The sequence below is a fragment of the Echiichthys vipera genome, assembly GCF_963691815.1.
Source record: "Echiichthys vipera genome assembly, chromosome: 8".
NCBI lineage: Eukaryota > Metazoa > Chordata > Actinopteri > Perciformes > Trachinidae > Echiichthys > Echiichthys vipera.
In genome coordinates, this window is record NC_139833.1 from 15,435,456 (window position 1) to 15,462,830 (window position 27,375).

General features: G+C 43.4%; 1 protein-coding gene across 1 annotated transcript in view; it reads left to right on the forward strand.

Annotated features, from left to right (window-relative positions):
• The first annotated feature begins 1,896 nt into the window (after positions 1–1,896).
• Positions 1,897–27,375, forward strand: part of itga8 (integrin, alpha 8) — a 41,291-nt gene continuing 15,812 nt past the window's right edge. Inside the window, 16 exon segments of the mRNA XM_083919143.1 lie at positions 1,897–2,260; positions 2,606–2,736; positions 5,811–5,911; positions 6,068–6,191; positions 7,482–7,543; positions 8,010–8,055; positions 10,098–10,223; positions 10,372–10,416; positions 11,875–11,918; positions 13,477–13,533; positions 13,737–13,789; positions 13,873–14,078; positions 16,809–17,006; positions 21,805–21,850; positions 21,976–22,083; positions 27,102–27,157. Coding sequence (XP_083775269.1) covers positions 2,067–2,260; positions 2,606–2,736; positions 5,811–5,911; positions 6,068–6,191; positions 7,482–7,543; positions 8,010–8,055; positions 10,098–10,223; positions 10,372–10,416; positions 11,875–11,918; positions 13,477–13,533; positions 13,737–13,789; positions 13,873–14,078; positions 16,809–17,006; positions 21,805–21,850; positions 21,976–22,083; positions 27,102–27,157 — 1,597 coding nt within the window. The 5' untranslated portion in view covers positions 1,897–2,066.

Consider the following 27,375-nt stretch of genomic DNA (forward strand, 5'->3'; position numbering starts at 1 on the left):
TGCTCACATTTTATAGGAGCTCCCCTCTGTTCATCTTGGATTTACATATAAACAGCTGAGAAAGAACAGACACTCTCCCCTACTATCTTCTCTCTCCCACACACACTTCACTGTTACACAAAAAGGATCAGGAACGATGTGAACCACCAATTAAATGAAACCATAAAAGAAAGAGACATAATTACTCAAAGGTATTGATGGATCAGGGTTCGTACGGGTGCTGGAAATCCTTGAAAACACTTAGATTGATTTAAGTGAGGTGTTTTCAAGGTTTGAAAAGTGCTCGAAAGTGCTTAAAATTTATATGGGATGGCATGTATGATCTCCATATTTGAGAGGGAAAACATTTTCTGACATTTTTGCATGAAAAAAAGGACTTCTTATAATCAAAATAGTTTATTATATATCTGTTGAGTTGGTTTTCCTTTCCTTTTTCATCCTTCTGTAGAAAGCTGTCTCAAAACCTCATGTTGGTTGTTTATAGGACAATAACATCTGATTGAATGTGATCAACAAGTGCAATAATAAGTATCCTGATTACTGAGTATTGTACTGTATACAAATATGTAGTATGCCACAGCTGTAAGTTGCTGGAAAAGCTCGAAAATGCACCTTGAAATGCTTGAAAGGTGCCTGAATTTGACTTTGGAAAAGGTGAAGGAGCCCTGACGGACGGATGAATGGAAATTAATGTGTTGAAGGAGGATAGCAGGGCAGGTAGAAGGTGAGGAGGTGAGAAACTCCTCTGGCATCCATCTGGCAGGTCAAAGTTTGGGCGCTTCTCATTCACTCTTTCCCTCACCTTCTCACCTGTTTCTCGTCAACTCTTCTGACAGAAAACACACTCTGCTGAAGGTAGTCCTGCTTCTCTGAAATTTTATTACACTGAGGCTACTGGTGGGGTTTAATTAATCACTAATCACGCCCCCCCCCCCCCCCCCCCCCAAAAAAAAGCTGATAAATCAAATTGAGAGCATGAAATGCATCCCTCTATTTTCCTCTCTGCCCTGCAAACGCACAGAATTTGTGCTGCAAGTAATGTCCAGAAGTGGGCTGATGTAGAAATGTCTGGCCCGTCACCTCCTTAAACTGTTTTTCATTGCAGGATAATATTTTCAGCAAGAGCGAATGGTAAGGTGGGGTGGAGAGGAGGGTGTTGAGAGAAGCGGTGAATGGGCCAAACTGTCTAAACTTGCACAGCTCAAGATATTTCTCCTGTAAATCGACATAATAATTACTGACATGATTACACTACATTATTCTCAACTGAAGGGAAATGCAGCCCTGTTTTAACGGGTATGGCTCAACAAAGCGGCCCATAAAAAGGTGGTTTCATTTATGGACTACAAATGTTTGGATTTGCGTGCGTAAACGCGCCAAGTCTCTGCGTGCGCCTGGTACTACGTGTATTTCTGGACTGATTTAAGAAAGTGGCTGTAAATCTTACTTAAATGTTATCAATTGGTTAAGGGTGAAGTTCCCAATTGTCCACAGAAAATGTTTGCTGCTGTGCCATAAAAGGAGCGGTGACGCGCCGCTCCCGTTGCGCGCTCAGATGTGGTCTGTGCTTTGTAATGTGTGTGTGTGTGTGTGTGTGTGTGTGTGTGCGTGTGTGTGTGTGTGTGTGCTTTGTAGTGTGTGTGTGTGTGTGTGTGTGTGTTTGTGTGCGTGTGCGTGTGTGTGTGTGTGCTTTGTAGTGTGTGTGTGTGTGTGTGTGTGTGTTTGTGTGCGTGTGCGTGTGTGTGTGTGTGCTTTGTAGTGTGTGTGTGTGTGTGTGTGTATATAGGGGGTAAAGTTTTGTGCAGAGGGCGGGGGCGCGGCTCTTTACTCTCGTATCTGAGACTCTGGGCAGACCTGGTGGTTGCAGACTGTCAGGGGGAAGTTTTTTGGGGGGGGAGCGCAGCTATCCATTGACAACCAGTCGGCGGACTCAACCCGGGACAAACCTAGCTCACCTGCACGGAGGAAACTCTCTCTCTCTCTCTCCCCGCCTCCCTCTTTCTCTCTTCCCCCCCGGTTCCCTCTCATTTTGGGGGGAATAGTGCGCAGCTGGCTGTTCTTAGGGGATGGAGCGTGTGTTGGACTGTGTTTCCTCCGCCGGGATGTTTATTCTCGGGGTGATGTCGGTGCTGTGGCCGGCGCTAAATGGAGTTTGGAGTTTTAATCTTTACGCAGAGCATCCTACGGTTTACAGGGGACCCGGTGGAAGTTATTTCGGCTATTCTGTGGACTTCTACCAAGCCACCTCCGACAGCAACACGTAAGTGGCAACATCAGGACTGAAGTTGTCCCATCAGGGTCCTGTAGAGTTAAACCTATGTGCATCCAGTTTAACCTGCCAATATGTCTTTACAGTAGACTCAACAGACTAGAATTGAGTTCAAACTATATCTGAGAAAAACTACTTAAATGAAAATAAATGAGGGTTCATCATCTCTTATCTGCACACACTGTAATGGGACAGAATAATCAATGATTCAGATTTCTGCTGCACAGAGAATTATGAAAGAATGTATGAATGAGAGACATTGTATTGTGTTTGCACAATGCATTGTACACTCCTGCATGTCTTGCATGTACCTTGTATTTTCTTTTTATCCACCAGGATTAGTGTGTTGGTGGGGGCTCCTAAGGCGAACACCTCTCAGCCCGGAATTGTGGAGGCTGGGGCTGTCTACTACTGCCCCTGGCCTGGACTTCCTGACAGCTGCAGACAGATACCTTTCGATAACTCCAGTGAGTAACCTGAATCTTTTTAATTATTATTTCATTTTTTTTTTTTCATTTCACAGATCAAAATAAATTCATGACAGACTTCCTGTGGGATCCTTTGGGTAAAATGCTCCATAGACTCCTATTTTAAATGACTGGTGTTGTTACAGGGCATGGGAAGGAATAATGTTACTGTTATATTTGGTCAGACTGTGAGACACGTGCTCAAAACATGTCATTGTTTTATGAGGAATATTTTAGTCAACAACAGAAAAAAAGCCATAGGTGCCCCCAGATGTTACTCCTTTTGGAACCACTTGAGTTTCGTAACCTGTGTTTCTGGCATTTGTGTGTGGATATGAGTTGGCGCATGTGCTGTTGCATACAATAAAAAAAAGAGAGCGATAAGACACATGGGTCTCATCAGCTTCATCTAACAAAAAAGGTGGCTGGCGGGTTTTCTGGTACAAATCTGTGATATGTTGATTATGGTTTTCAATATATCATCATCAAGGTAAACTGTTCAATCAGCCCGTGTTTGTGAGTCTAATGTCTCTGATGCACGCTTTTTCCATCTGAGTAGAAAGTGTGTGTGATCGAGGTAGAGAGAGAGGGCAAGTGAGAAAAAAGAGACGATGGGGGGATAAACTGTATGCACATGGGAATTTGGTTCCCCTTCCGAAGAAAGGGGGATTGGGTGAGGTCTGCTTTTTATTAGATCTCGCCAATTCATCCCAGTCTCCTTTCCCCGCCCCTTGTCTCTCTCTCCATCAGTCTATCCCTCTCTTTGCTTTCTGTCTCTTTTCGTAAGGACTTCAATCATCTTTGCGAGGACCAAATAAAGAGAGACAGAGAAGGAACTGACCTTTTGTTCCAGAGTTGGTTCTTAATGAATCTGAGCTGCAACATGTATTCTGTCAACATTATTCAGAGACAGTTGTAAAAATACTTGCACATGAACGATATATTGTTGCAGGGTTAACAGTATCAAGAGCTCAAGTTTCAGTTAGGAAGTTATAGCTGTAGATGAAGCTGCAGCAGAAACTTATACTTACACTATACAGGACATCAGCAGAGATCTTTCATATGTTATATGCCATGTTATATACGCCGTGTGCACATGAATATGATTGCATGTTGCGACAGCTGCTTGCTGATCAGCTGATGTACCAATGAGCTGCTGAAGCATGAATGAAACAGCTGATAAGCTGATCAGCAGGACTTTGTTGTTCTACTTGACCTAAAGCTCCACGGAGAGGAGGATATACCTCCAAAGTCCAGACTATTTTCTTCGTCTTTCCCCCAAAGTTAATTATGTGTTATTTCTCACAAAGGGTTTAATTAAAGTGTGAAGTGTTTTGGGGGAAAAATTCAGGTTTGGGAAATATAAGAATAAACACAGAGGGAGCAAATGTGTGCGTAGTCTTTTGCTTGTGTGTATCTATTCACTAGAATGGATGGATGATTGATGACAATGGCCACGGTGGATATTTCTGGAGTTACAGCAGACCCTTTATTTCGGGTCTAGACCAGACTAGGAGGCACATATACACTGTTGAGGAAATAACAGCAAGAGTGGTGACCATCTGTACACACTGTACTGGTTAATATCCATCATACATCAGCCATGTGTGTGTGTGTGTGTGTGTGTGTGTGTGTGTGTGTGTGTGTGTGTGTGTGTGTGTGTGTGTGTGTGTGTGTGTGTGTGTGTGTGTGTGTGTGTGTGTGTGTGTGTGTGTGTGTGTGTGTGTGTGTGTGTGTGTGTGTGTGTGTGTGTGTGTGTGGCTTCAGTGACGTTATGCAGATGTGTCAAGTCGTGCCATTGCAGCAGGGGGTTGAGACAGGGGTTGATAGTGATTGCATGTCCATGATTAGTGTAAAGAAACCTCATCCTTTTCTTTTTAGTCTGCCAGGAAAAGATGCATGTGTCAATCATATAATTATTTATAGAAATAAGGGGTTTTTCTTTTACATCTCTCTTTTTCCTGTCTTCAAACAAACTTGATGTTTTAATCTCACTCTTTTTCTTGGTCATGTCCTTTACATTCAGACAAATATGAGATATTCACACTATAGTCAGTCCTCTGCTAAGTCTCCCTTCTGTAAGATCCCAGTCTGCTCTGATTGGTCAGCATTACTTGGTCTTATGCATCTGCACTCTGCACCATCATTATAGAATGACTGTAGCGGAACTTTCTACCTATATATAGTAGAGGTGTGACGTAACCGTACAGAAGTTAATTATTTACAATATGGGACGTCTAAGATATTAGAAGTATTTCTATAAAAGCATGCAAACATGAAAAACATAAATAGATTTAGAATCAAATTAACTCTATAACAATCCACTGTACACCTGCCATGTGTGTGTGTGTGTGTGTGTGTTTGTGTGTGTGTGTGTGTGTGTGCGTGTGCATGTGTGTGCACCTATTTAAGTGTGTGCTTGTGCTAAAAGAAGGTGTTTAATTTGGAGAGGTCTGTGTGCCCCTTAAGGGACCCAGCTGGTCTTTAATAACGCCACAGTATATACAACAGAGCAAAGACACAAATGGACTCATACCAGATCTGACACTTTATTGTGAGTTGGCTCATAATGTGCACGTACAAGCTTGTGTGTGTGTGTGTGTGTGTGTGTGTGTGTGTGTGTGTGTGTGTGTGTGTGTTGTGTGTGTGTGTGTGTGTGTGTGTGTGTGTGTGTGTGTGTGTGTGTGTGTGTGTGTGTGTGTGTGTGTGTGTGTGTGTGTGTGTGTGTGTGTGTGTGTGTGTGTGTGTGTGTGTGTGTGTAGGCAGGCACAGTTCGAGTCTTAATGGTCGTTACAATTTATAGGAAAAGCTTTGACTGAAAAAAAACCTCCAGCATCCTGACAAATGTCTGTTTCTGGGGGGCGAATGCTGTTTTGATGTTTGTTATAGGCCTGTTTAAGACTGTTGCTGTTTGTTCTGGCTTATCAAGGACAAATGCTTTCCACTCACATGGGCAGAGCTACAGGCCCATTACTGCAGTCAATATCAGCTTTTACTGGCGTCATTATGAAATGTCTCTTTCATTCTCTTATTTATGTCTTTTCCACTTCCCTCCTGTCTCTGTCACTCTCCAGACAACAGAATGATAAAGGTAAACCGCACCCGAGAGCCTCTGGAGTTTAAGTCGCACCAGTGGTTTGGAGCATCGGTCAGGACACACAAAGGAAAAGTCGTGGTGAGTGGACATGACGTCAGTTGATATCAGACATGTGACACCTGTATCGTCATATAGTACATGCTTGAAAACTACAGGTTACACAAATGACGCTCCTTTTCTTTTTTAAGCCTAGTATTCCTTTAAATGGGATTCAGAGTGTTATTTGTTCTGCAGGCATGTGCTCCTCTCTACCACTGGCGGACAGTGAAAATGAGTGGGGAGAAGGACCCCGTGGGGACCTGCTATGTGGCCGTCCAGAACTTCAGCGCCTACGCAGAGTACTCACCCTGCAGGACCAGTGAGTCACTCGGCAGCCCCGTCTCCAACTGTCTCTATCTCCCTTTTACTGCCTTCCATTCTCATTTCCTTTTGTTTTTCTCTCTCTCTCCCTGCTGTCACAGTATGAACACAAGTTAACAATGACCTCAACAGACCATCTCCAAATATATTGTGTCTTCCATCAGTCTATTTTGTAATATATGATGCAAAGTTATGGTGCACTCATTTTTATGTCAACATATAAATTATGATATATATATATAGGCCTCAAGTTTAAAGGTTCTGTTCACCCAAATCACACACAAAAAATATTTCTCACCATGAACCTTACTGATTTTCTTGGCGGTAGAAATTTCAGAGTTACCTATCTCGAAAACCTGACAAAAAAAAGCCAAAAGTTGAGGAAAAGTGTATTTTTGGAATGAGTTTGGAATGACGAAAATGGCCAACAGACTGGCTCGGCTTTCTCTCTCTGTTCCTCTTCTTTCTGTCTTCAGTTCTTCAAATGGGATTCATGAGATTATTCAACCCCCTGGCCAGCCCCCACTTCTCTCCTTTCTCTCTTTCTTTCCTGCTGCGACCCCTCTCACCCCGCGCATAGTGATATGAGGCACCAGCAGAGTGTGATAAGGAGAAATGGAGGCTATCAGGTGGCACATCGTAAACAGCGAATCAAACACAGCCCTTATCATCTACTTCATCATCCGCTCTGCATAAGAACCCCTTACCATTCGCACACTCACATACAGACAGATTCATATTAACACCCCCTCTTGTAATTGAAGGTTGTTAAAGATCTCTATTTAGTTGTTTGTGTCAGTTCTGACTAATGAAGACTAGAATAATCACATTGTAAACTCAATTGTTCTCAAGGGGGGGATTACGCTGCAGAGGAAATATTTCTTTAGTATGTGTTTAAGCATGATTTTTGTGCCGCCAACAGATTTTTTTGCTTCATGTAAACATGAATCTACGACCACTCAGACTATTACAATAACTCACGCTTTGTTTATATGTGCACGTGTGTCGTTACGCATCATTAAGCTTCACCTCAGGGTGCCTCTAAAACGGAGAACAATTTATTATGTGCACATACATTTTGTGTGTTCATGCACAGTTTAATGCAGGAACAGCAGTACACCTCAGTGGCTCTACATTTTTATGTAAACTGTAACAGGTTTTTCTTCATTTTTCTCATAGGTATGTAAAATGCTTTAATCTAATGTGATGCTCTCTGCAAAGTTAGTTGAGTGCTTTAAAATTAAAATGCTTTTTATAGTGTTTGAAAGACATGCTTGTGTTTTTTTAGATGATCCAGACCCAGAGGGACAGGGGTTCTGCCAGGCTGGCTTCAGTGTCGATTTCACCAAGGTAAAAATTGCAGCAGGAGTTGTACACTATCGCTTTGACAACCCCCTGCATGCATCTTGTCCTCTGTCAGAGTGCAAGCAGAGGGGATTTCTTCAAACACAAGACTCCCTTCTGCGATTTATGGACATTTGGAAGATGAGAGCACGTTTGTCCCTAGAGGAGCTCTCACTCCTGATGTGACCCATCGCCTCTGAACACAATAGACCAAACACACACACACATACACATACACATACACATTCTTTCACTGTAAAGTCAAGGAGAACTTTAACCTCTGTCTCAGGATCCAACTCTACCCTCCTGTACAGGAAGCTGTCATTCTCCACAGGATGTTAACAGGCATGACAGCAGGAATCCTATGTGCGCGCACACGCAGCTACACACGTTATATCCCCCCTCTAGTCTCAAACAAACACACACAAACATCTGTCACAAGACTAACCCCAACTAATTGTATTCATTCCAGGAAGGAATGCTGGTGGTAGGAGGACCTGGAAGCTTCTACTGGCAAGGTAACTGCAGCAACATTGTGTAAACCGTGTCTCTATTTTGCAATGATTTCATAGATGGGAAGGTGTTCAAATGAGGGAAGAGAATGGAGATGAGATTAACAGTCAGAAAAGCCCACATATGCACACATGCACATGGACTCACTTGCCAAATCTACAATTACATTACAAGAGTGGGTGGAAAAGAAATGTGTCTCTTTCTCTTTCTTTGCCGCTTTCTTTAACTTTTTCCCCTCCCTCCCTTGCTCCTTTACTTCATGCCGCTCTCTGTCTGTAACAGTGTAACAGGAAATGGGTGTTTGGGCTCTGTAATGAGCTGATCGGGGGGTAATGGAGTGTGGAGGAACTGCCCCTCTGCCCCATGATAAAGCGCAGAGGGGCTTGGAAAAGCTTCAATGAGAGGAAGAGGCTCAAGGGCAGGCTACAGAGTTAAGAAGGACAGAAAGGTGGGGAGAATTTAAAGACTGATAGAGAATAAGAACAGGGAGGACAGCGGGAGGGTTGTTAAGGAGATGACAGAAACACTTCGCAGCGGGAGAGGGAAAGATGAGAAGTGAGGGAATGAGTCAGACACGGAGAAAGAAGATGAAAAATCTTCCTCTCATTGAAAGCTACGTTTAGGTCAGCTAGCTCACCGGATATGCAGGACTAGTCGAAGCAGAGGGATGAAGTGTCTTAATAGGTGTAGACACAGCTAGAGTGTGTCAGGGTTCAGCTGTTGAAGCGCAGCGCTACTCCCCCATGTCCAGGTGTGTGAGGGTATATGTGTGTGTTATCTAAATTTAGAGGAGTTCTGCAGCTGTGTGTAAGGAGCAAGGAGACAGTTACTGATCAGTTGCACAAACACATTTCTCTTCCCCTTTCTTTAAAAGCCCTCATCTGTCACTTCACAGCACTTCATTTGTTTAGAAAGGAAAGAGAAAAAAAAGAGAAAGTGGTGAAGAAGAGTGATGGATATTTCTGAAACTGTTACACAATGTCTTTATGATTTTGGGTTGATGTTTGGCATGGCTTCTGTTTTTACATATGATTAAATAATAAATGCTCAAGAATACAAGACCGCACAAGACAGGCATCACAGACAGCCTAATGGACTGCTCCCTGTTTGTGCCCTCAGTGTGGGGAAGGCTGTCTGCCTTCAGTTAAAACACTTCCTCTGAATGTTTATAAGAGCACTCAGCCTGGATTTTATGGCCTCTAATATACAACAATCATTTTCAGCCGGATTCATCACAAAAAAAACTCCTTTAATATACAATCTTGTTATCTCTGGTAGTGTAAAGGACATTTCAAATTAGCTGCCTCGACTTCTATGCATCTGTGTTAACAGTTCGGTGTCTCATTAATCAGATGGAGGTTTAATAATGAGTTGATATAGTGATCTGTTATTCTGGGAGATAAACTCATAGTGTGCAGAGAGAAGAAGAGGGAGTGGGGTGGAGGGAGGGTTAAGAGGGCACATTTTCTCTTCCCGTCAGCGCGCGCACACATTAAAGAGGATTTATGGAAGGTTGAGGGCAGTCGTAGATAAAAATCATTTGTTTGTTTGACCTCTTGTTCAACAGCAGAGGAAGGGTGCTGTTTGTGTGTGCTCACCTATAATTCAGAATCTGTCGCTGTGCAGAGGAAAGGCCTTTTCTTTAGGGTTTTTAACGTAACATAGGAGTATTTTTCCCTTTGCCAGCGATGTATTTTAGCTTTCCTCAGGGAAGGAGACTTCCATGTGTCGTTAGCACTGTGCATCTTTCATGTGGAGTAGATGTGTCAGCTCCAGTAGGCTTCTATGGCAGAGGGCAGCGGTTCTCCCTTCATGGGGTCGAAGCTGAAACCACTGGCCCATGAACAGATGTGACTCTCTCACCCTGAGTGTTTGTTTTTATCTATTGTGTGTGTGTGTGTGTGTGTGTGTGTGTGTGTGTGTGTGTGTGTGTGTGTGTGTGTGTGTGTGTGTGTGTGTGTGTGTGTGTGTGTGTGTGTGTGTGTGTGTGTTTGTGTTTGTGTGTGTGTGTGTGTGTGTGTGTGTGTGTGTGTGTGTGTGTCTGTAGGTCAGGTAATGACAGCGGGGATAGCTGAGATACTGAACGGTTACTCTTTGAAGGCAGTGCTGAGACGGGTTCCAGGAGAGAAACACACTCGAGCTGCCGAAGACACACACGACGACAGCTACCTTGGTAACATGCATTTACTAAACAGACAGAAACTAAAGTACATTCATTCGTCATACATTATATTACTAACATCACATACAGATTACACAGAGAATTGCAGACGGAGTTAATTTCACCCATATGTCATCGTGTGCAACCGTTTTCTCTTTAGGTTATTCCGTGGCAGTGGGGGAGTTTACAGGAGACTCTGAACAAGGTGAGAAAGCCAACAATTCATTTAAACTAACCACATGCAAAACCAGAGGAATCCCTAACTCACTAACAACGTCAGCAGGCACCCCACGGCGCTGGGGTGAACACTCTCTTCATGCTCTCCAGCGGGATGCCAGGAGAGCTGTGAGGGGTGAGCGATAGGGAGCGGACAGCTGGGTGACAGTGTCTTGGTCTGAACTCAGAGGCAGTAATGAGAACTGTCTCTGCATGTCTGGGTCGCGACCCTGAGGGGACAGGACTTTGGGAACCACTGATAAAGGGATTTCCTCTCCTTTCCTCTTTCCCTCCATACTGACTGATTAGAATGATTAGTGGCAGACTCTACAGACCTCTTCAGGTCTAGAGTGAGTCCACAATCTCTTCCGGTCTTGAACTATTAGGTGGAAAGAGACCCAGACGCACAGTGTCATTTTATTAAAGACAGTGCAGGTGGGGAAGAGTGCATTTGCGTTCATCTTTGATGAACCCTTTGAGTGAGAGGCCAAAAAAAAGTAAAAGAGTTATCATTACTAGAAATGTTCAAATCATTTTGAATTCACTTATATACACACACTCAGGTGTGTTGCCAGCAGTCTGGCAGTTTGATCCACATTTCTATATGATCATTCATTCACATGCTGTCATTTTGATAGCACCACAAATGAAACACACAAGTCATTTCAACGGTCAAAGGTAAGCTCTTTTATTAAAGAAAAGATAAACCGTGTGTTTTATGGCTTTCTCTTCAAACACTACCACAAACTCACACACTCACACACACACACACACACACACACACACACACACACACACACACTGAGACCCTCCTCCTCCACTACCACTTCAGCTTTCAATTCAGAATTTCTGGTCTATCAGAGCTTCTTCGCTAATAACTATTTAGTGGGATATTTACGGGACAACCTCGCATTTACATACCCCCATACCAACCCCAAGAAGGCCCTGAACCCCCTCTGGCACAACACATGTCAGAGAGTCTTAAAGTGAGCCTTAAGAGGTTACACATGCCCGTTGATGTGTCGTGTTGTGTTGTGTTGTGGTACGAAACTTGTTGTGGTCTTGTTCCCAATCCCTCTTCAGACTGGAGAACTGGTCGTAACTGGTAGTTCTAAGTGAAGATGGAGCTGGGAAGTCCTGGTTTATGGGCTCATGATGGAGCCTTTTGGGTAGAGCTGAATGGCAGGAGGGGGGGGGCCTGTCTTCTCTCTCTGGGTGGGTCCCTCAGATCATCCACGGAGCCGCACTCATCAATCAATACAAAAGCAGAAAGCACCCAATCACTCAGTGTTCTCAGCAACACTTGGCCCTTCTGACAGGGTGGGCTGGGTAGGGGATTTGAGGTTCCAGGCCTTTGAGGCAAGCCTCTGTTGAGCCCTTTCTTTCTAAGTCTTTCTCACACATACACACTCTTATTGAAATCTTTATTTGTTTTTGTGTTTCCCAGAGCTGATAGCCGGAGTACCAAGAGGAGCACAGAACTTTGGATATGTGAGTATGAAACAACACAGCCCAATTGCCAGAAAAAAAATGTTGTCATTTTTAGTTTCTGCCGACTAAAGTAACACTGAAACGTATTTGGCATCCTTTAAGCATCGGTATGACAAACAGGGCTTTGACCCCTCTGGACGTGAGGTGACGCTAGTATAATGAGCCCAACTTCATATAGGATTGGTTCCACCCAGGAGACCTTCATAGTCACCAGATCTCAGTGCGGTTGAACACCTATGGGAGATTTAGTTTTATATATTCACCACCATCATCAAAACACTGTATTGGATGGATTTATATTCATCCCTTCAGTATATTTCCAGAGACTTGTAGACTCTCTGCCAAGGACCTGCAACTGTTTTTGATGGATGATGTTGAAAAACATTACATTGGGGTTTTCCTTACTTTTTTATTCTGTAGCCTTTACTTCTGTTTTTTGGCGTTTCTTGTATGATGTATTTGTGGCAATCTATGATCCGAGTGAGATAAGAAGTGCAGTATAGGCTATTTGCTGCATACACACATGCACACAAGTCTTCTAGATTAATCTGCTTTGAGTATTTTCATATAGGTATACAGCTTTTACTGTACACATTATGTAATTACATCGCTATGACAAGTACTGTATGTGCTTCTATGTAAACCGTAGGATGTATAGTGTTCTCTTATGGGAACTTGTCCCCAGGGCTGACAGTGTCAATCCTCCCTAATGACACACAGCTTCCGCTGCATGTGGAGGGCAGTGACCCCACCTAACCCCACCAACCCTTCTCCACACACACACACGACCCCTAACCCTAACCTGTAGTGCAACCACAGGACCCGCCACACTGCAAACACACACACACACACACACACACACACACACACACACACACACACACACACACACACTACAACAGTGTCGGTTTTATGTCTGGACATTGTAGCTGGTGCGAGAATGCTCCTTCCTGTACAGACAGTGCACTGAGTGTAAACTGGAGTAGCTGTCAACCCTGAATAGGTTTCTTCTGTGTCCAATCTGACAATTCAGGGGTGCATGAAAGCTAACGTTAAAGCTTGTGATTCAATATTTGTGTTTACACATCCTCATCTGTCTGTGTTCGTAAGTCTATCCCCGGTTAGTATGTCTTTGAGACATCTGTGATTGGGTCAACGTGTATCCTTCTGCATGTGTGAGTGTGTGTGCATGTGTGTACGTGTAGCCCCCGGCTGTCTCCATGTGGTTGTTATTTTAGGTCTTATGAAGGAATTCTCAGCCTCCCCCTAACGTCTCTCCCCACGACCGGGGTTAGAATGGGGGGAAGGAGAGAGAGATGAGGGGGAAAGGCACAAAGATGGTGATGGTGGTGGTGGGGGGAAGGCAGGGAAAAGAAACAGGGTTTCAGTAGAATAAAAGCTTTTTTTTAATGCGGTTTCTAACTTTTTTCCTGCATTCTTCATGTGCCTGTTTGTCAGAATCAAGGCCATGTTTGCTCCTGGAGTCCTATGAGGACAAAGCCTGGTGCTTTTATTAGTCACAGCATATTGTATCTGACAGTCTATCTGCTTGGTTTAGGTGGCAATGATCAACTCCACCAATCTGACCTTCATCCAGAACTTCACAGGGGAACAGGTGGGAGCATCAATACAGCCCAGTCACAGTCTATCATATTGCACAGCTGCATATAAACTACTGCACCGTGGGCTCCAGCTGATATGGATTTTCTTCCATTTTCCATTGAATTGATTTGAATTTGAATGAGGATAAAAATTAAATCAGATGAAAACCATGTAATTATATTGCGTTTACATGTACGTTTCTTGTCTACCTTTCAGATGGCCTCCTATTTTGGCTACTCAGTGGCTGTCACTGACCTGAATGGAGATGGGTAAGTAGACCATGTCCTTGTCGCTGTATACACATACTCTCTTCTGTCTTTGGTAGCATTGAAACCACTGCTTATATCCACAGGACCGACGATGTGCTGGTCGGTGCGCCCCTCTACATGGAGAGAGAGATGGAGAGCAAACCTAGAGAGGTGGGGAGGGTGTACCTGTACCTTCAGATGGCACCGCTCACTTTCTCCAAACCTGTTTCCCTCACCGGCACACACACCTTCGGGCGTTTCGGCACAGCTATAGCACCCCTAGGAGATATCAACCAGGATGGATATAATGGTATGATGAGAGGATGAAAGGATGAAAGACAGAAACAGACAGAGAAGAAAGAGAAAGTGAGATAAAAAATATATATATGCAAGATGAGAGAGACAAAAAAAGTGAAAAAAATTTAACTAAATCATTTTAGATATTTTGTGTGCCAGTGTATGAACCTCCTGGCCTTGTACGTGTCTGCCCCATGTGCACCTTTTATATTCAGGTAAACCTGATAACAGACAGAGCTTTTTCTGTGCTTCCCGTGCCTTGTGGACTGTTTTGTCTCCGACTGAGGAAATCCTATCAGATGCTGCTGCTTGAGAACATTTTAAGCTCTTCAGCCAATCAGGAAGTGTGGCGATGAAAGGTTGTCTGTGTGAACTGTTTCCTCCTGTGATGATCCAGGATAAGACCATGTGTGTGTTGGGAGTTATTTTTAACTCGCCAGATGTGCCCTGAGATAAAATCATCTGGGAGTTTCTGTCCTGCAGCCCAGAGTTCATTCCTCTTCAATGTGTTTGTTTTATCCTCACATTGATTGGACAAAGGCATACACACACACACACACACACACACACACACACACACACACACACACAAACACACATACCAGACAGCCTGCAGCCCAAAAGTGCTGCACATCTAGGCCTTAGTATGACATCAATCCCACTGATTTATGTTTTATTTATTTATGGTCAGCCTGTGTTAATGTGTGTCCCCACCTCTTTAAACCCTTTAACCATCAGATCAATAACCATTGGATCAATACACAATCTTTTTCTGGCCTGAGACATACTGTAAATCACATCAGGCTGTCTGTCAGGATGTGACTATCTCTGAGGAGGACATGGAGCCTCTTTGCAGTCAGCAGTGACATGCACAGAGTAGACTTGTTGAGAGTTAATCTAATGAGTAAAAGTCCGTGTCTGTGCATGATTTCATTATTCGGCATTATGATTACGCGTCACCATGGCAACATTGTGATCAGGGTTTTCAGCAGCATGTCAAATGTCTGCGTTCAATATACCTGTGCCCTTGTGTGTGTGAGTGTGAGAGTGTGTGAGTGGGTGTGTGTGCATACGTATATAATCACTGACAGATCCCTTCCTGTCTGTGATGACACTGAGCCTCTTCCTCCTCCCATAACAGACTTCATCACTCCATTTCTAGAATTCTTCATAAAAGCAGAACCATACTCATGTCCCCTCCTCTTCATCGCTTCATGAAAGTCAGCCGTGCAAAGAAAACCTTACAATTTAGCTAATTCAATGAGCCAATGGCTCTTTTTGTTTTTTCATTTCAATCAGCCAACACTGGCCGTCTGTCTCCATCGCTCACAGAAAGTCACCATGTTTTCTGTCTGTGAGTAACATCTCCTATAGTTCTGGTGTTTCAGTGATCACAGTGGGTGTTCTACTATTTTGCTGTGGATGTCTGCATTGTGTGGGATGCCGTTGAGCAATGCCCATGAGAGACTTTTACATTATGAAGGGGTTTCTTTTTTAAGTTGTTTTTTTTACACCGCTATTCACTTATGTACACATATCCAAGCATAGACATACAGACTTGTTCACACAAGCTCATATATGCACTTGCATACACACATGGTTGCATTTATCCCCTCTACCCCACAATCTGCTTCATGTGGAAGTAGTTGTTTAGGCTGAGAGAGAGGGGGTCTGGAGACAAACAGGATGTCTAGAGGTGTTTGGGCAGTTAGGGATACTTTTATGCAGGACAGTGTGATGAACAGACAGTAAGAGGTTAAAAAGCAAACAACAAAATATGTTTGTATGGTAAAATAATCTATGGCTTTTCATATCAGGACAGGGGTCTTGCGGTATGGTGTGTTTTCATGTATGTCTGTGTCATCTCCTTACTATAAGCAAAAACAATAGTGGGCAAAGTTAGAAAGGTTTTTAGGGGCTTTAAACTTATTGTTCAATATGTTTTCAACACTTTTTCCCTTCCTGCCAATAATTAGATAAGAAGATTTATAGCTTATCAAGCTGGAGTCGGTCAATTACGAATGGAAGTCGGTCAATTACGAATGGAAGCATATAGTTAGAATAGTTAGCCCGGCTCTGTCCAAGATTTTTAAATTCCAGCTAGCACCCATAAAGCTAGCTTATTAATGAGGTATGTCTTTTTTGTTAATGTCTAAGTACAGCCTCAAAGTAGCTTGGCTCTAGACACGTCATATTACATACAGTAAGTAAGGTAAGCAGATTTTTCTTTTCCTTTGGACACAGACAGACAAGTTGTTCCCACTAAGCTAAGCAAACAAGCTGCTGGCTACAGCTTCATATTGAATGGACACACATGACAGTGGCATTGATCGTCTCACCTGATATCAATCTCTGTAGGAAACCAAATAAACATACCGTTGTATTTCCTTTAAGACCCAGACAGACGTGTTGCCAGCCATGCCATTTGTCGCTTGTAATTGCTATTTAGCCAAATGTGTCCACAATACTATGGTAACCAAGAATTAGAGCAATGACTTAAACATTGCCCAGACCGATAAATAAAGAGGCCAGACGAGATTAAGAGATGAGTAAAACAAATGGGAATTAAAGAAAAGAGGTAAATGACCATGCTGACGTGGTCCCCCAGTGCAGGTAAAGGAAGGTCAAGCTCTTTTCTTTCTCTCTTTCCTTCTACCTGTATGTCTTCCTCTGCTTCTGTCTCAGAGGGGCCTTTACCCTGCTGATGTCTAAACCATGCGTATGTGTGTATGTCATCCCTTAGACGTGGCGGTTGGCTGTCCATTCGGAGGTGAGGAGCGTGGAGGCAGGGTATTGATCTTTAACGGCAACAGAGACGTATCCACGCAAGGCCTAACACTGAGCCAGGAGCTGCGAGCAGCCGGGACACCCGGTGGCGGCCTGCCTGGATATGGATTCACTCTGAGAGGAGGCCAAGACCTGGACAACAATCAGTATCCCGGTAAATACTCACACTCTCAACGAGTCAATCCTTCTCGACTCAACTCCCCATGTAATAATCAAAATTCTTTCGAAGCATTCCTTCACTTTTCCGCTTTCCTCCCAGCTCTTTTCATTACAGCCTCCCTCCTCTTCATTCTCGACCTCCACACTTCATACCCCCCCACTTGCTCTCCTCCACTACCATCCCCATGTTTTCCTGGATTGCTCTGCTTCTGTTGTCTGGTAAAGTCATCAGTCAGAAGAAGGGGGTATAGGGATGAGTGCCAATGAACTGCTGCCGCATCCATTCTTTAGGGATTTACAATACTCAAGAAGGAGAGAAAACACAAGATTGAGGGAGAGAGAGCGAAAGAAGTATTATAATACATTATCCGCATGTTCAGTCTGCCAGACATTTAAGCTTCGGCACATATCCCGAAAAATGTGAGCAGACAAAGCAGCATTCAATCAAATTACATGCAGGCAATTTTATACTTTATGTGCCACCTACTTACTTTACCAGACACTCCCATCTCCTGACTTTTCAAAATGCATTGGAAACCCCGCTACAATCCTAAGAAGCCTAAAAAGGAGGATTTCTTGTGTAAAGCTGTTAATATACAAGAGTTTCAATTTGAAACAAAGCAGGTCTGTAAACCACTGTTTTACTACCCAATTTTCTCCCTAATTTAGAGCTACTTTGCTTTCAGCATTGCTCTGGCTTTGTGTTTCAACAGAGTGGGCTGAAAAGGAGAATTTGTTTAGTTTTACCTTTTCTTTTCTTCGCCTCCACTCCCTTTCCCCCCTTTTTTCCTTTTCATTCTGCTATAATAACATATTTCTTCATTCCACAAACAAGATATCAAGGAAAATACACACACAGGAGTACACACACAGGAGTACACACACGTTCACATGTGTGGCTTGTGATCAGTTTCACTGGCGGCTAAAGAGTGTGTGTTGAGCGTGTGCCAGGCTCCGGGTCAAAGCTAGACCTTGTGCAGACCCACTACAAATCAGAGATTCCGGATTAAAAACATTGTACAGTAAATACACACACAGGGGCTACAGGTTGACTCTTAGGCTGCTGGAGGAGGAAGTGGAGTAGAAACTCACGGGTGGCATAGCTGTCAGCCAACACACACACACACACACACACACACACCATATAAACATGCACACGCATATACACACACACACGTGCGCGAACATGCAGCGCTTGTGTCATCTGTCATTACAGAGCGGGCCGAAGGAAGTGAAACACGCACACACACACACAGAGTGTCGTTAGCAGGGTAGTAAAGTCACACTGTTCAAAGGAGCCAGAGATGTTTGATCAGTATTATGAGAGGACTGCAAAGGCGTCTGGAAGGCCTGCCATATGCTCCCATAGCAGTTAAATGTCATAGTCTACTGCAGAAACACAGAGAGAAGGAAGATTATGATTAAGCTCCACTTTTTTATTTGATTTACTTTTTTTCCCTAAAAGATTATGTTATTTATTTGTGGTTTTATTTGAAATGAGACACAAGATTACAAAGAAGGCAGAACAGGAGCAAAAATGTCCCCCGCATTTATCTAGCATCTACTGCTCAGAATTAAGTTTCATTAAACTACAGGCAACTGTTGGTTGAGACCATTATGTTGAGTTGATGTTTCACTTATGCAGAGTACTAAGCATAGTATGGTTCAGGCTAAAGGCTAGAGTTAAGGTTAGGGTCAACAGTGAATCAGAAGGGGGGTCAGATTACCTCAGGGTGCATTTCAGATTCAGCCGAGAGGTCAAAGGTCAAAAACTGACAATGTTTTACTTGTCAATCACACGACTCGCTGATAGAGTCTCAGACACAGAGACACGTCTGGGTCAGTGATTTGCATGTGTGCGGTGGCAAGGGGTCATTAGGTTGGTCATTAAGTTGGTAAGTAGGTGTAAAATGTATTACTAGGTTCCATGTCTACTCATATTGTTAGTGGCAATCTTTATTTACGGTTCATTCTGAATTTCATTTTTTTACAGCTTAAAATAGGTCAAAGAGATTTGTACCTTTTCCTTCTTTTGGGGCAATTTTTTTGCACTTTTTTTGTTCCTTCAGTAGTAAAGTTTGATACCATACATGTTTTTTAAAACATAGCCTGCCATAGAAGTCAGGCCTAAGAAAATCCTCCCCAATTTGGAACAGCCAATTTGACACTGCAGACCGCTTGTCTGCAGTGTCAAAGATGCTCCGGCAAGTTTCCAAATAGTCTTAAAATCCCACATGTGCATCGTAGGATTAATAAACCCTCCGTTTCTCTCTTAAAACCTCCCCCTTTTTTGTTGAGTGCCATTGACCTTTGGCATTTCATCATGGAGGCCAGTCCCCTGCAGCCAAACAGGCAGTCAGGGCAGGCAGCCCCTGACAGCTTGACAGTCTGTCTAAACTCTAGATGGAGGTTGTGTTTTTAGAGACACCGTCAGCTAAAGCAGCTCAATTACAAGCTATACCTGCACCTACCATCAATGAGTGGAGTGTATGTGAGTGTCTACACGTTGGTGTGTCAGCCCATTTGTGCGTGGGTATGGTTCGGTGTTCCGCTATACAAAGAAACACACATGCGCACACTAACCTCAAATCAACGGTGGCAGGAAAGCTTTCCTGTGCGTAAGGAAATGGAATTGACATGAAAAGGAAAGTGGGCCGTTATTTGATTTAGCTCTGGGTGCAGCCGTGCACTCACTCACTCTTACACACACTTAACCCCAATGGTGCCCTATCCACAAATCAGTCTCATGTCATGCTGTGGTTTTGAGAGCAAACAAAAGAGTGAGGATAAGGTGCGGAGATAACCACTGTATCGAGTTGGATTTTCCAGTCACACAACCCCAGCAGCGGGATGGACGGAGGAATTTGAGGTGATGCCTCTCTGTCTCTCTCCTGCTCAAAACACACCTTGCTTCTGATGGCTTTCACAGATTGCGGTTTAAAGGCCAAGTGCACTATCCTCTGCCCTCCCTTTTCTTTCTATCATCTCCACCCCCTTTCCTCCTGCTGCGCTCTTTTCCCCCTTTTTCTGTACCTCTCCAACTGCCCCACAAAAGCCACATCTTGAGGTCCTTTCTCGTTGCAGGCTTTTCGATACAACACACACACACACACACAGAGCCACACACTCACATAGTGACATAGCACACCCCAGGGGAAGAGGGACAGGGCCTAAATGTTTAATGTTGTGGTTTCAGGGGGACTCAGAGACTGCAGCCAAAGGCAGAAACAGATGTGTCTCTCTCAGATTCCATTAGTCCCCTTCTTCTTTAACACAGGAGAGGAAAGACACAGCCAATGGAAAGCAAAGAGTACCAGAGTACACTTCCACCAGCTTGCTTTCTGCAGCAGGTTACAACAGCTTTTACAACCGAGTCGCGTCAATTTAAGGACAGCGTAAACTGAAAAAAATCAAGTTTTGGGAGATTTCAATGGTGTTCTTTTTGCACCTCACAGCAATAGGGTTGCTGGTACAAATCCGGTCTGGGGCCCTTCTGTCTGGAGTTTGAATGTTCTCCTTGTGTCTGCGTGGGTTTTCTCTGGGTTCTCCAGCTTCCTCCCACAGTCCAAAGACATGCACGTGTTAGGTTCATTGATGAGTCTAAATTGCCCGTAGGTGTGAATGTGAGTGTGCACAGTTATCTGTCTTTGTTTGTCTATGTGCCCTGCGATAGACTGTCGTTCTGTCCAGGGTGTACCCCGCCCCACGACTGATGTCAGCTGGGATCGGCTCCAGTCCCCCCGCGACCCCGTTAGGGACAAGCGGATGGATTGATAATATTCTTTATCATTTTATAGGCCAAACAATGAATGAATTAATTAATCCTAAATAATTAATAATGAAAACAATCACAGCTGCCTCTTACCGAGCAGCATGAGCTTATTCTCGGGATCACACAACGTAGTTTTGCTGCATCTGGCAGTGAAGGCTTGTATCCATTAAGTGCCTCTCTTCAGTTTCACATTGTTTTAATCAGCACTTGTATGTGTGTGTGTGTGTGTGTGTGTGTGTGTGCGGCTTTCAATGGAATGTGTCCCCGAACCGCAGCCATTAAATACCAGACTCTATTTTAAAATCATGAGAGCCAATTAAGAGTGTGTGTTCATCACAAAACCCATGAAAACAAATAAAAAATCACATATAGATTAGATTTGTTGCTGCTTACAATTAGGAGCTGTTGGGAAATGTTGTTGCTCAGCGAAATGTGATTGGAACAATGTGAACTTCCTAATGGCACTGGAATGCAGCGTGGGGTCCCTGTCCGCAGCACACTCAAACACACGCGCGCACATATGAACATGCACACACAGGCTCGATAAACTCGTAAACACATGCATTACACATGTTTTGTTTATGAATTTAGTCTGAGCTGGGTCATGTGTGAAAAGAAAAGCAAAGATATCAGAATGTCAAGGCTATATCCCAGTATGTGTGTGTGTGTGTGTGTGTGTGTGTGTGTGTGTGTGTGTGTGTGTGTGTGTGTGTGTGTGTGTGTGTGTGTGTGTGTGTGTGTGTGTGTGTGTGTGTGTGTGTGTGTGTGTGTGTGTGTGTGTGTGTGTGTGTGTGTGTGGTGTGCGTGCGCGTGCGTGTTCGATGAAGATCGCTGGAAACCTTGAAATCAGTCCCATCTGTTGCATTCTTTGAAGCTCTCTATTCTCTCTCTCTCTCTCTCTCTCTCTCTCTCTCTCTCTCTCTCTCTCTCTCTCTCTCTCTCTCTCTCTCTCTCTCTCTCTCTCTCTCTCTCTCTCTCTCTCTCTCTCTCTCTCTCTCTCTCTCTCTCTCTCTCTCTGCAGATCTGATAGTGGGGGCATTCGGTGCCGGCGAGGTGTCAGTGTACAGGTAAGAATATACAAGGTGTAATTTGTAATGCTTTCAGAGTAAGACACACACATGTGGATTTTAAGTTTTCTTATGTCAAAACGTGTAACAGTGTGTGTGTACATGTGTGTGTTTTTGATATGTAGGTCTCGAGCTGTGGTTTCCGTGGAAGCAGCAATGATCTTGACTCCCAGAATCCTGAACCCCGATGACCGACAATGTAACCTGCCTCAAACTGATTTCATGGTTACCTGGTGAGAAGAGCATGCTTAGATAGTCTCTCTGAAAAAAAAAAATTTCAAAGACACATTTGCAAGTTTAAATAAAAAAAAAACAGAAAATATACAATTGTCAATGAATAAAAACAATACAGAAATGAATGTACTTCACGATACTAACCCTAATCCACTTGACAAATGCTGACTTTGGAGCACCACTGACAATCAAACAAGCAAAAATGTTTTTCCAAAGAATTTCTAGTTTTTTCTGTTTTCTACAGTGTTCCTCTAGCTCTTCACCACAGTCTACAATTTGTTGTAATTTTTTCCAGCTGTGTGTAGACTATCCCCCACTTCCGTTTGGCATTGCATTGTGGGGCAATAGCGTCCATCAACACGAGGGGCGGGCAAAACATCGTCACGGCAATATATTGTATTGCTTCCTCTTGTAATACATTATCGACACAGTGGCGCCAAATATCAACATTTTTATTAAAGACAGAAAAAAGATTTTTTTGCAAAAGTCTATGGATATATTTCATTGAATCACTTTTCCAGTCCACTTCCAGTCCATTCCAGATACTCAGTCTCATTTGTTTGTAGTTTTTGGAGACAGACCTGTGTGTGTGTGTGTGTGTGTGTGTGTGTGTGTGTGTGTGTGTGTGTGTGTGTGTGTGTGTGTGTGTGTGTGTGTGTGTGTGTGTGTGTGTGTGTGTGTGTGTGTGTGTGTGTGTGTGTGTGTGTGTGTGTGTGTGTGTGTGTGTGTGTGTGTGTGTGTGTGTGTGTGTTTGTGTGTGTTTGTGTGTGTGTGTGTGTGTGTGTGTGTGTGTGTGTGTGTGTGTGTGTGTGTGTGTGTGTGTGTGTGTGTGTGTGTGTGTGTGTGTGTGTGTGCGTGTGCTTGTGTGCGCAGGTGAATTTAAGCTAAAGGGGATCAAAGTCTTAAAGAAGACTAATGAGGCCCACTGCTGCACTGAACTCCAGAGCCGCACAAGAAATCTTCTTATACTGTATCATAAAATGGCAGATTTATGAGACCCAGCCATTCATTTGAAACAGCATAATTCTATTTTGATTATGTTATTGTTCCTGCGGGTAGCATGCTGGCTTTGAACAGTCTGGGGGTAAGTTTAGTTGAGGGGAACTGGTCTTGAGGCTCCTGCTGCTTCGCCACAGTCTATTGTTGGTCCAAACTTATTGGGGCTGGAACCGCCGTCGGACTATTTGGACGGGAGGAGAGCGCTCGGCTAGTTGCCATCATGGTGTCTGTGTGTGCACGTAGCGGTGTGTGAGTGTTGGCGGCGAGTGGAAAGGGATCAGGGTTTGGGTCAGATTGATAGAAAGCACTAAACTGTGGAATTCTGTCAAAACATAACTCAGCTTATTTAAATAAACCGCCATAAAGTTTTGGTGGGAGGTATGGAATCAGATAGGACATTGGAGACGGACACACTCATGCAGAGAGTCTAACAGCAGCTTGTAGTATTAAGGGATGTCTGAGACTGCTGTTGTTTCAGAGGGGTGAAGATTTTTGGACATTTTAGTTGTTTCCCTGCGGTGAGAGCTGGAGAGACGCATGAAGGAGGCTGTTAGCTCCAGTTTGTGCCGCTCATGTACTACCATTACATTTGAGTGGCAAGATAAAGCATCAGATAATGGGGGAAATAATTACCCAGCAATCTTTGTAAACCCAGAGGGTCATTTAACAACACTGACCGCTGTTTTGAGGGTATTTCCAGAATCCTCAAAGACTCTTAAAACTATGTAGATAAAATAATTGTCCTTGAACAAGACACTGAGCACCTAACTGCTCCTGTTGAGAACTTTGCACAGCAGCCTCTACCATCCCTGTATGAATGTGTGTGTGAATGGGTGAATGCTGACATGTGTTGTAAATCGCTTTGAGTGGTCATTTGTCTAGAAAAGTGTTTAATAAATACAGTCCATGTACCATTTTAGGTTTGTTTTGGGCTCGCTTAGCCTTTGTAACAGACAGTGGAGTTAGGCTTCTTTTCCCTCATCCAAACAAAGATGGTAGCCAAAAATGACATTTGTATCGGTACGTAGCTTGTTTTCTTGTCAATAATTTATACAGTATTTTCATACAAACTAACATTTCTGGCAAAGTTGCAATCATCAATACCCTGTGCTGTATGGAAACAGCAAGATTCGCTAAATCTAAAGATTACTTAATTGTGCAAACAGGTTTTAATGCTTGAGGCGGTTTTCGCCTTTTCAGAGTGCTGTAAAGTGATATGGAAACACCTTTGCTGAATATGTTCTGACGCAGCGAACATGCTCATGACCAGTCAGCTGTTTCCGTTGTCTGTTTGGCGTATTCCCAGATATTTCCATAACATGCCTTCATCTCCAGACCGCATGAAACATGGTCAATACTTGCTGACATTAAAAGAACAATTAAAACTTTACCAATTGAACCACATTCCTGAAGAACTCTTTCTCTCATATGGGTTAGATGGCCAGGGCGACTTGTTTTATTTTCGGTCCAGCTGGTGAACTTACTGGAGTATTTCAAAACTAAAAATTAGGATGTTTTTCTTGTTGGTGGAGACCAAATTAGAGCTGAAAGAGAGTGAATATTGGACTTACCGTATATTCATCAGGTGGACAGAAATGTGTCTTCAAAAGCTAGTGTTGCTTCGTATTTGTTAGATGTGTAAAGGCAACTGTTTGCTAAAACGTTGAGAGGTGGATTATACGTATGTCGATGTTGTGTTGTTTCGCAGCTCACAGCTTGTTCCTGCTGCCTCCAAGTGGTCAAAAAGCAACCTTCTTTTCAAAGATCGTGAAAATCATTTTTCAGAGAATCCGATGCTTTGCTCTGGTGGTGATACTTAAGGGGCATACACCGGCGCTAGTAGGTGGATGAAGGTGTGGCAGCAAAGGAGGGGCAGCTACTTAAATACCAGTCTTGAATTGAACGTTCTTACTCATTAAGTGGACCGAGGGTAGTCGGGAAAGGAATTTATGTGTGTCTGTTTGCAGGAAGGGCTGCCTAGTAGTGTGTATGGTCGTGGAGTACAGATGCATTTTAGGGAAAATTACATACAGTAATGACTAACGAAGCAGCAGAGCTGTTGTCAGTAAAATGGGGGTCATTTCCGCACTGCATACACTTAAGTTTGACACACAGTGCTTATTAGAGTCACACTTGAGCAACACCCACCCAAAAACACGAAACACACACACGCTTACATGCAACACATATTAAAGACGCATGAAACCACCTGGAGGGGTCAAAATGACTTAAGGGAGCAATTGTTTAAAATAGAAGACTGTATTTTATCGCACACACAACTCAGCACAACTCACAGCTGCATCCCGCTCATTCAGAACACAGGAAAACTAGCTTTTTATAATTATGTCAGCTAATGGGAATCCTAATTATTAATAAACATACACAACATCTGCTTTTTGGATGTTGGGGTTTGAGGACTGGAACCAAACAAACAATAATCATGAAGTAATTTACCCCATGCGTCATTTTGCTTAGTCTTCAAAAAAAGGAGCGTTGCGTCGGTCAGCTTCCTCAGATTAGTGCATATTAACAGTGCAGAGTTCCCTGTGTGGGAGTCACTTTCCTGTTCTTGATTAAAGAGGTGATAACATACACACACACACACTCACACACATGCATACATACACAGTGAAATTGAGGAAATGCAGAAGTGTTTTCAAGTCTCCCATGTCTGTGTCTAATTGAGGGGCTCACAGGGCCCTCAGCTGTATTTCCCACTGCCCCCCAGAGCACAGGAAGGAATAAATGCCATGCTTATGGGCAATTTCTAGTATTAATAGTTATATGATTTGTATTGTTATGACTTTGTCATGCATACAAATATGAAGGAATAGTGTGGTCGAAATGTCTGCAATGAATAAATAACATCATTGGAGTTAAGTGTGCGGTCATGATTTCTTCAAAATAAGTCACTGCTGTGACCAGCACCTAATCTTTGATGTGCATTCACCACAAACTTACGCTGATTAACAAATGTGACAAGTGTGAATTGACTGACAAGACAAACAAATTAACATATTCATTGCATTGCATTCAGAAAGCACTGCATACATTTGAAATTTGAACACAGTGAAAGTCTTAAAATAAATTAGACCAATTCAAATCATATTTTCAGAGCTCCATTTCTACAACTAAATTACTAAAACAGCATGATGTGCAGTAATTGTGACCTACAAGAGAAATCAAAGTAAAGACGAATACAAAACTTCCAAATGAAGCAACCATACCAAAATTTGTACATCTGTATATTTAAAAGTTTCCCCAAGCCATTTTATGAACAACTCTCACTGTATAGTAACTCTTATGTAATGAAGCATGCATGGTGTATAGGTGTAATAATATCCTGTAAGATTTATTATTGCACTCGTTTTTGGGGAGAAAAAAAAAACATGGTATCGTGAGTGGGTAAATATCTCAGCATTAGAGGCCCACTGTTCACTTTGTCACTGTGGATGTGGGTCAATAGACAGCAGTGGTGTCTTAAAGCCCCTGAACACCCACACAGGTGTTTTCAGTTAACTAGTTGATTAGACCTCTTCTCAGCACCGTGTGTGTGTGTGTGTGTGTGTGTGTGTGTGTGTGTGTGTGTGTGTGTGTGTGTGTGTGTGTGTGTGTGTGTGTGTGTGTGTGTGTGTGTGTGTGTGTGTGTGTGTGTGTGTGTGTGTGTGTGCATGCGTGCGTGCGTGCGTGCGTGCGTGCGTGCATGCGTGCATGTGTGTGACTACTGTGAATGGTTGACATCTTCCTGAGTCTCCTGTTAGCTTTGTTTCACCTGTTAAGTGCACCTTTATCATTCTTATTGGTAGACGGACATTTATGAGCTCATAAATCCCCATCAAATTCTCATCAAAGCCCCGCCCACCTCCAACCCAAGCAGAGGTCTTATCACCCAGAATAACTGAAAACACCTGTGTGGGTGTTCAGGGGCTTTAATAATGTGTTGATCATGTACAATAAGGAAACAGTTATCACAATCTTCTCCCTCTCTCTTCCTCTTCCTAATATTCTCTTCCTCTAGTCTAAAGGTGAATGTGTGTGCAGCAGTGAGCGGAGTGGGGATCCCCAGCTCTGTAGGTAAGCAGCTGTGCAGAATGTGGGGGGGGGGGGGGGGGGGGGGGGGAGAGGCAGGCAAAAGGGAAACACACAGAGGGTAGGACAGCAGTCAGAACCACCTTCAGTGCACATCTCATCAGATTTTCCTGCTGTGAAACTGCAGCGCAGAGTGGAGAACAAAGGCAGGAGGGAGAGTGGAAACAAGAATCTGGTAGACAGACAGACAAGGGAGGTGTAAA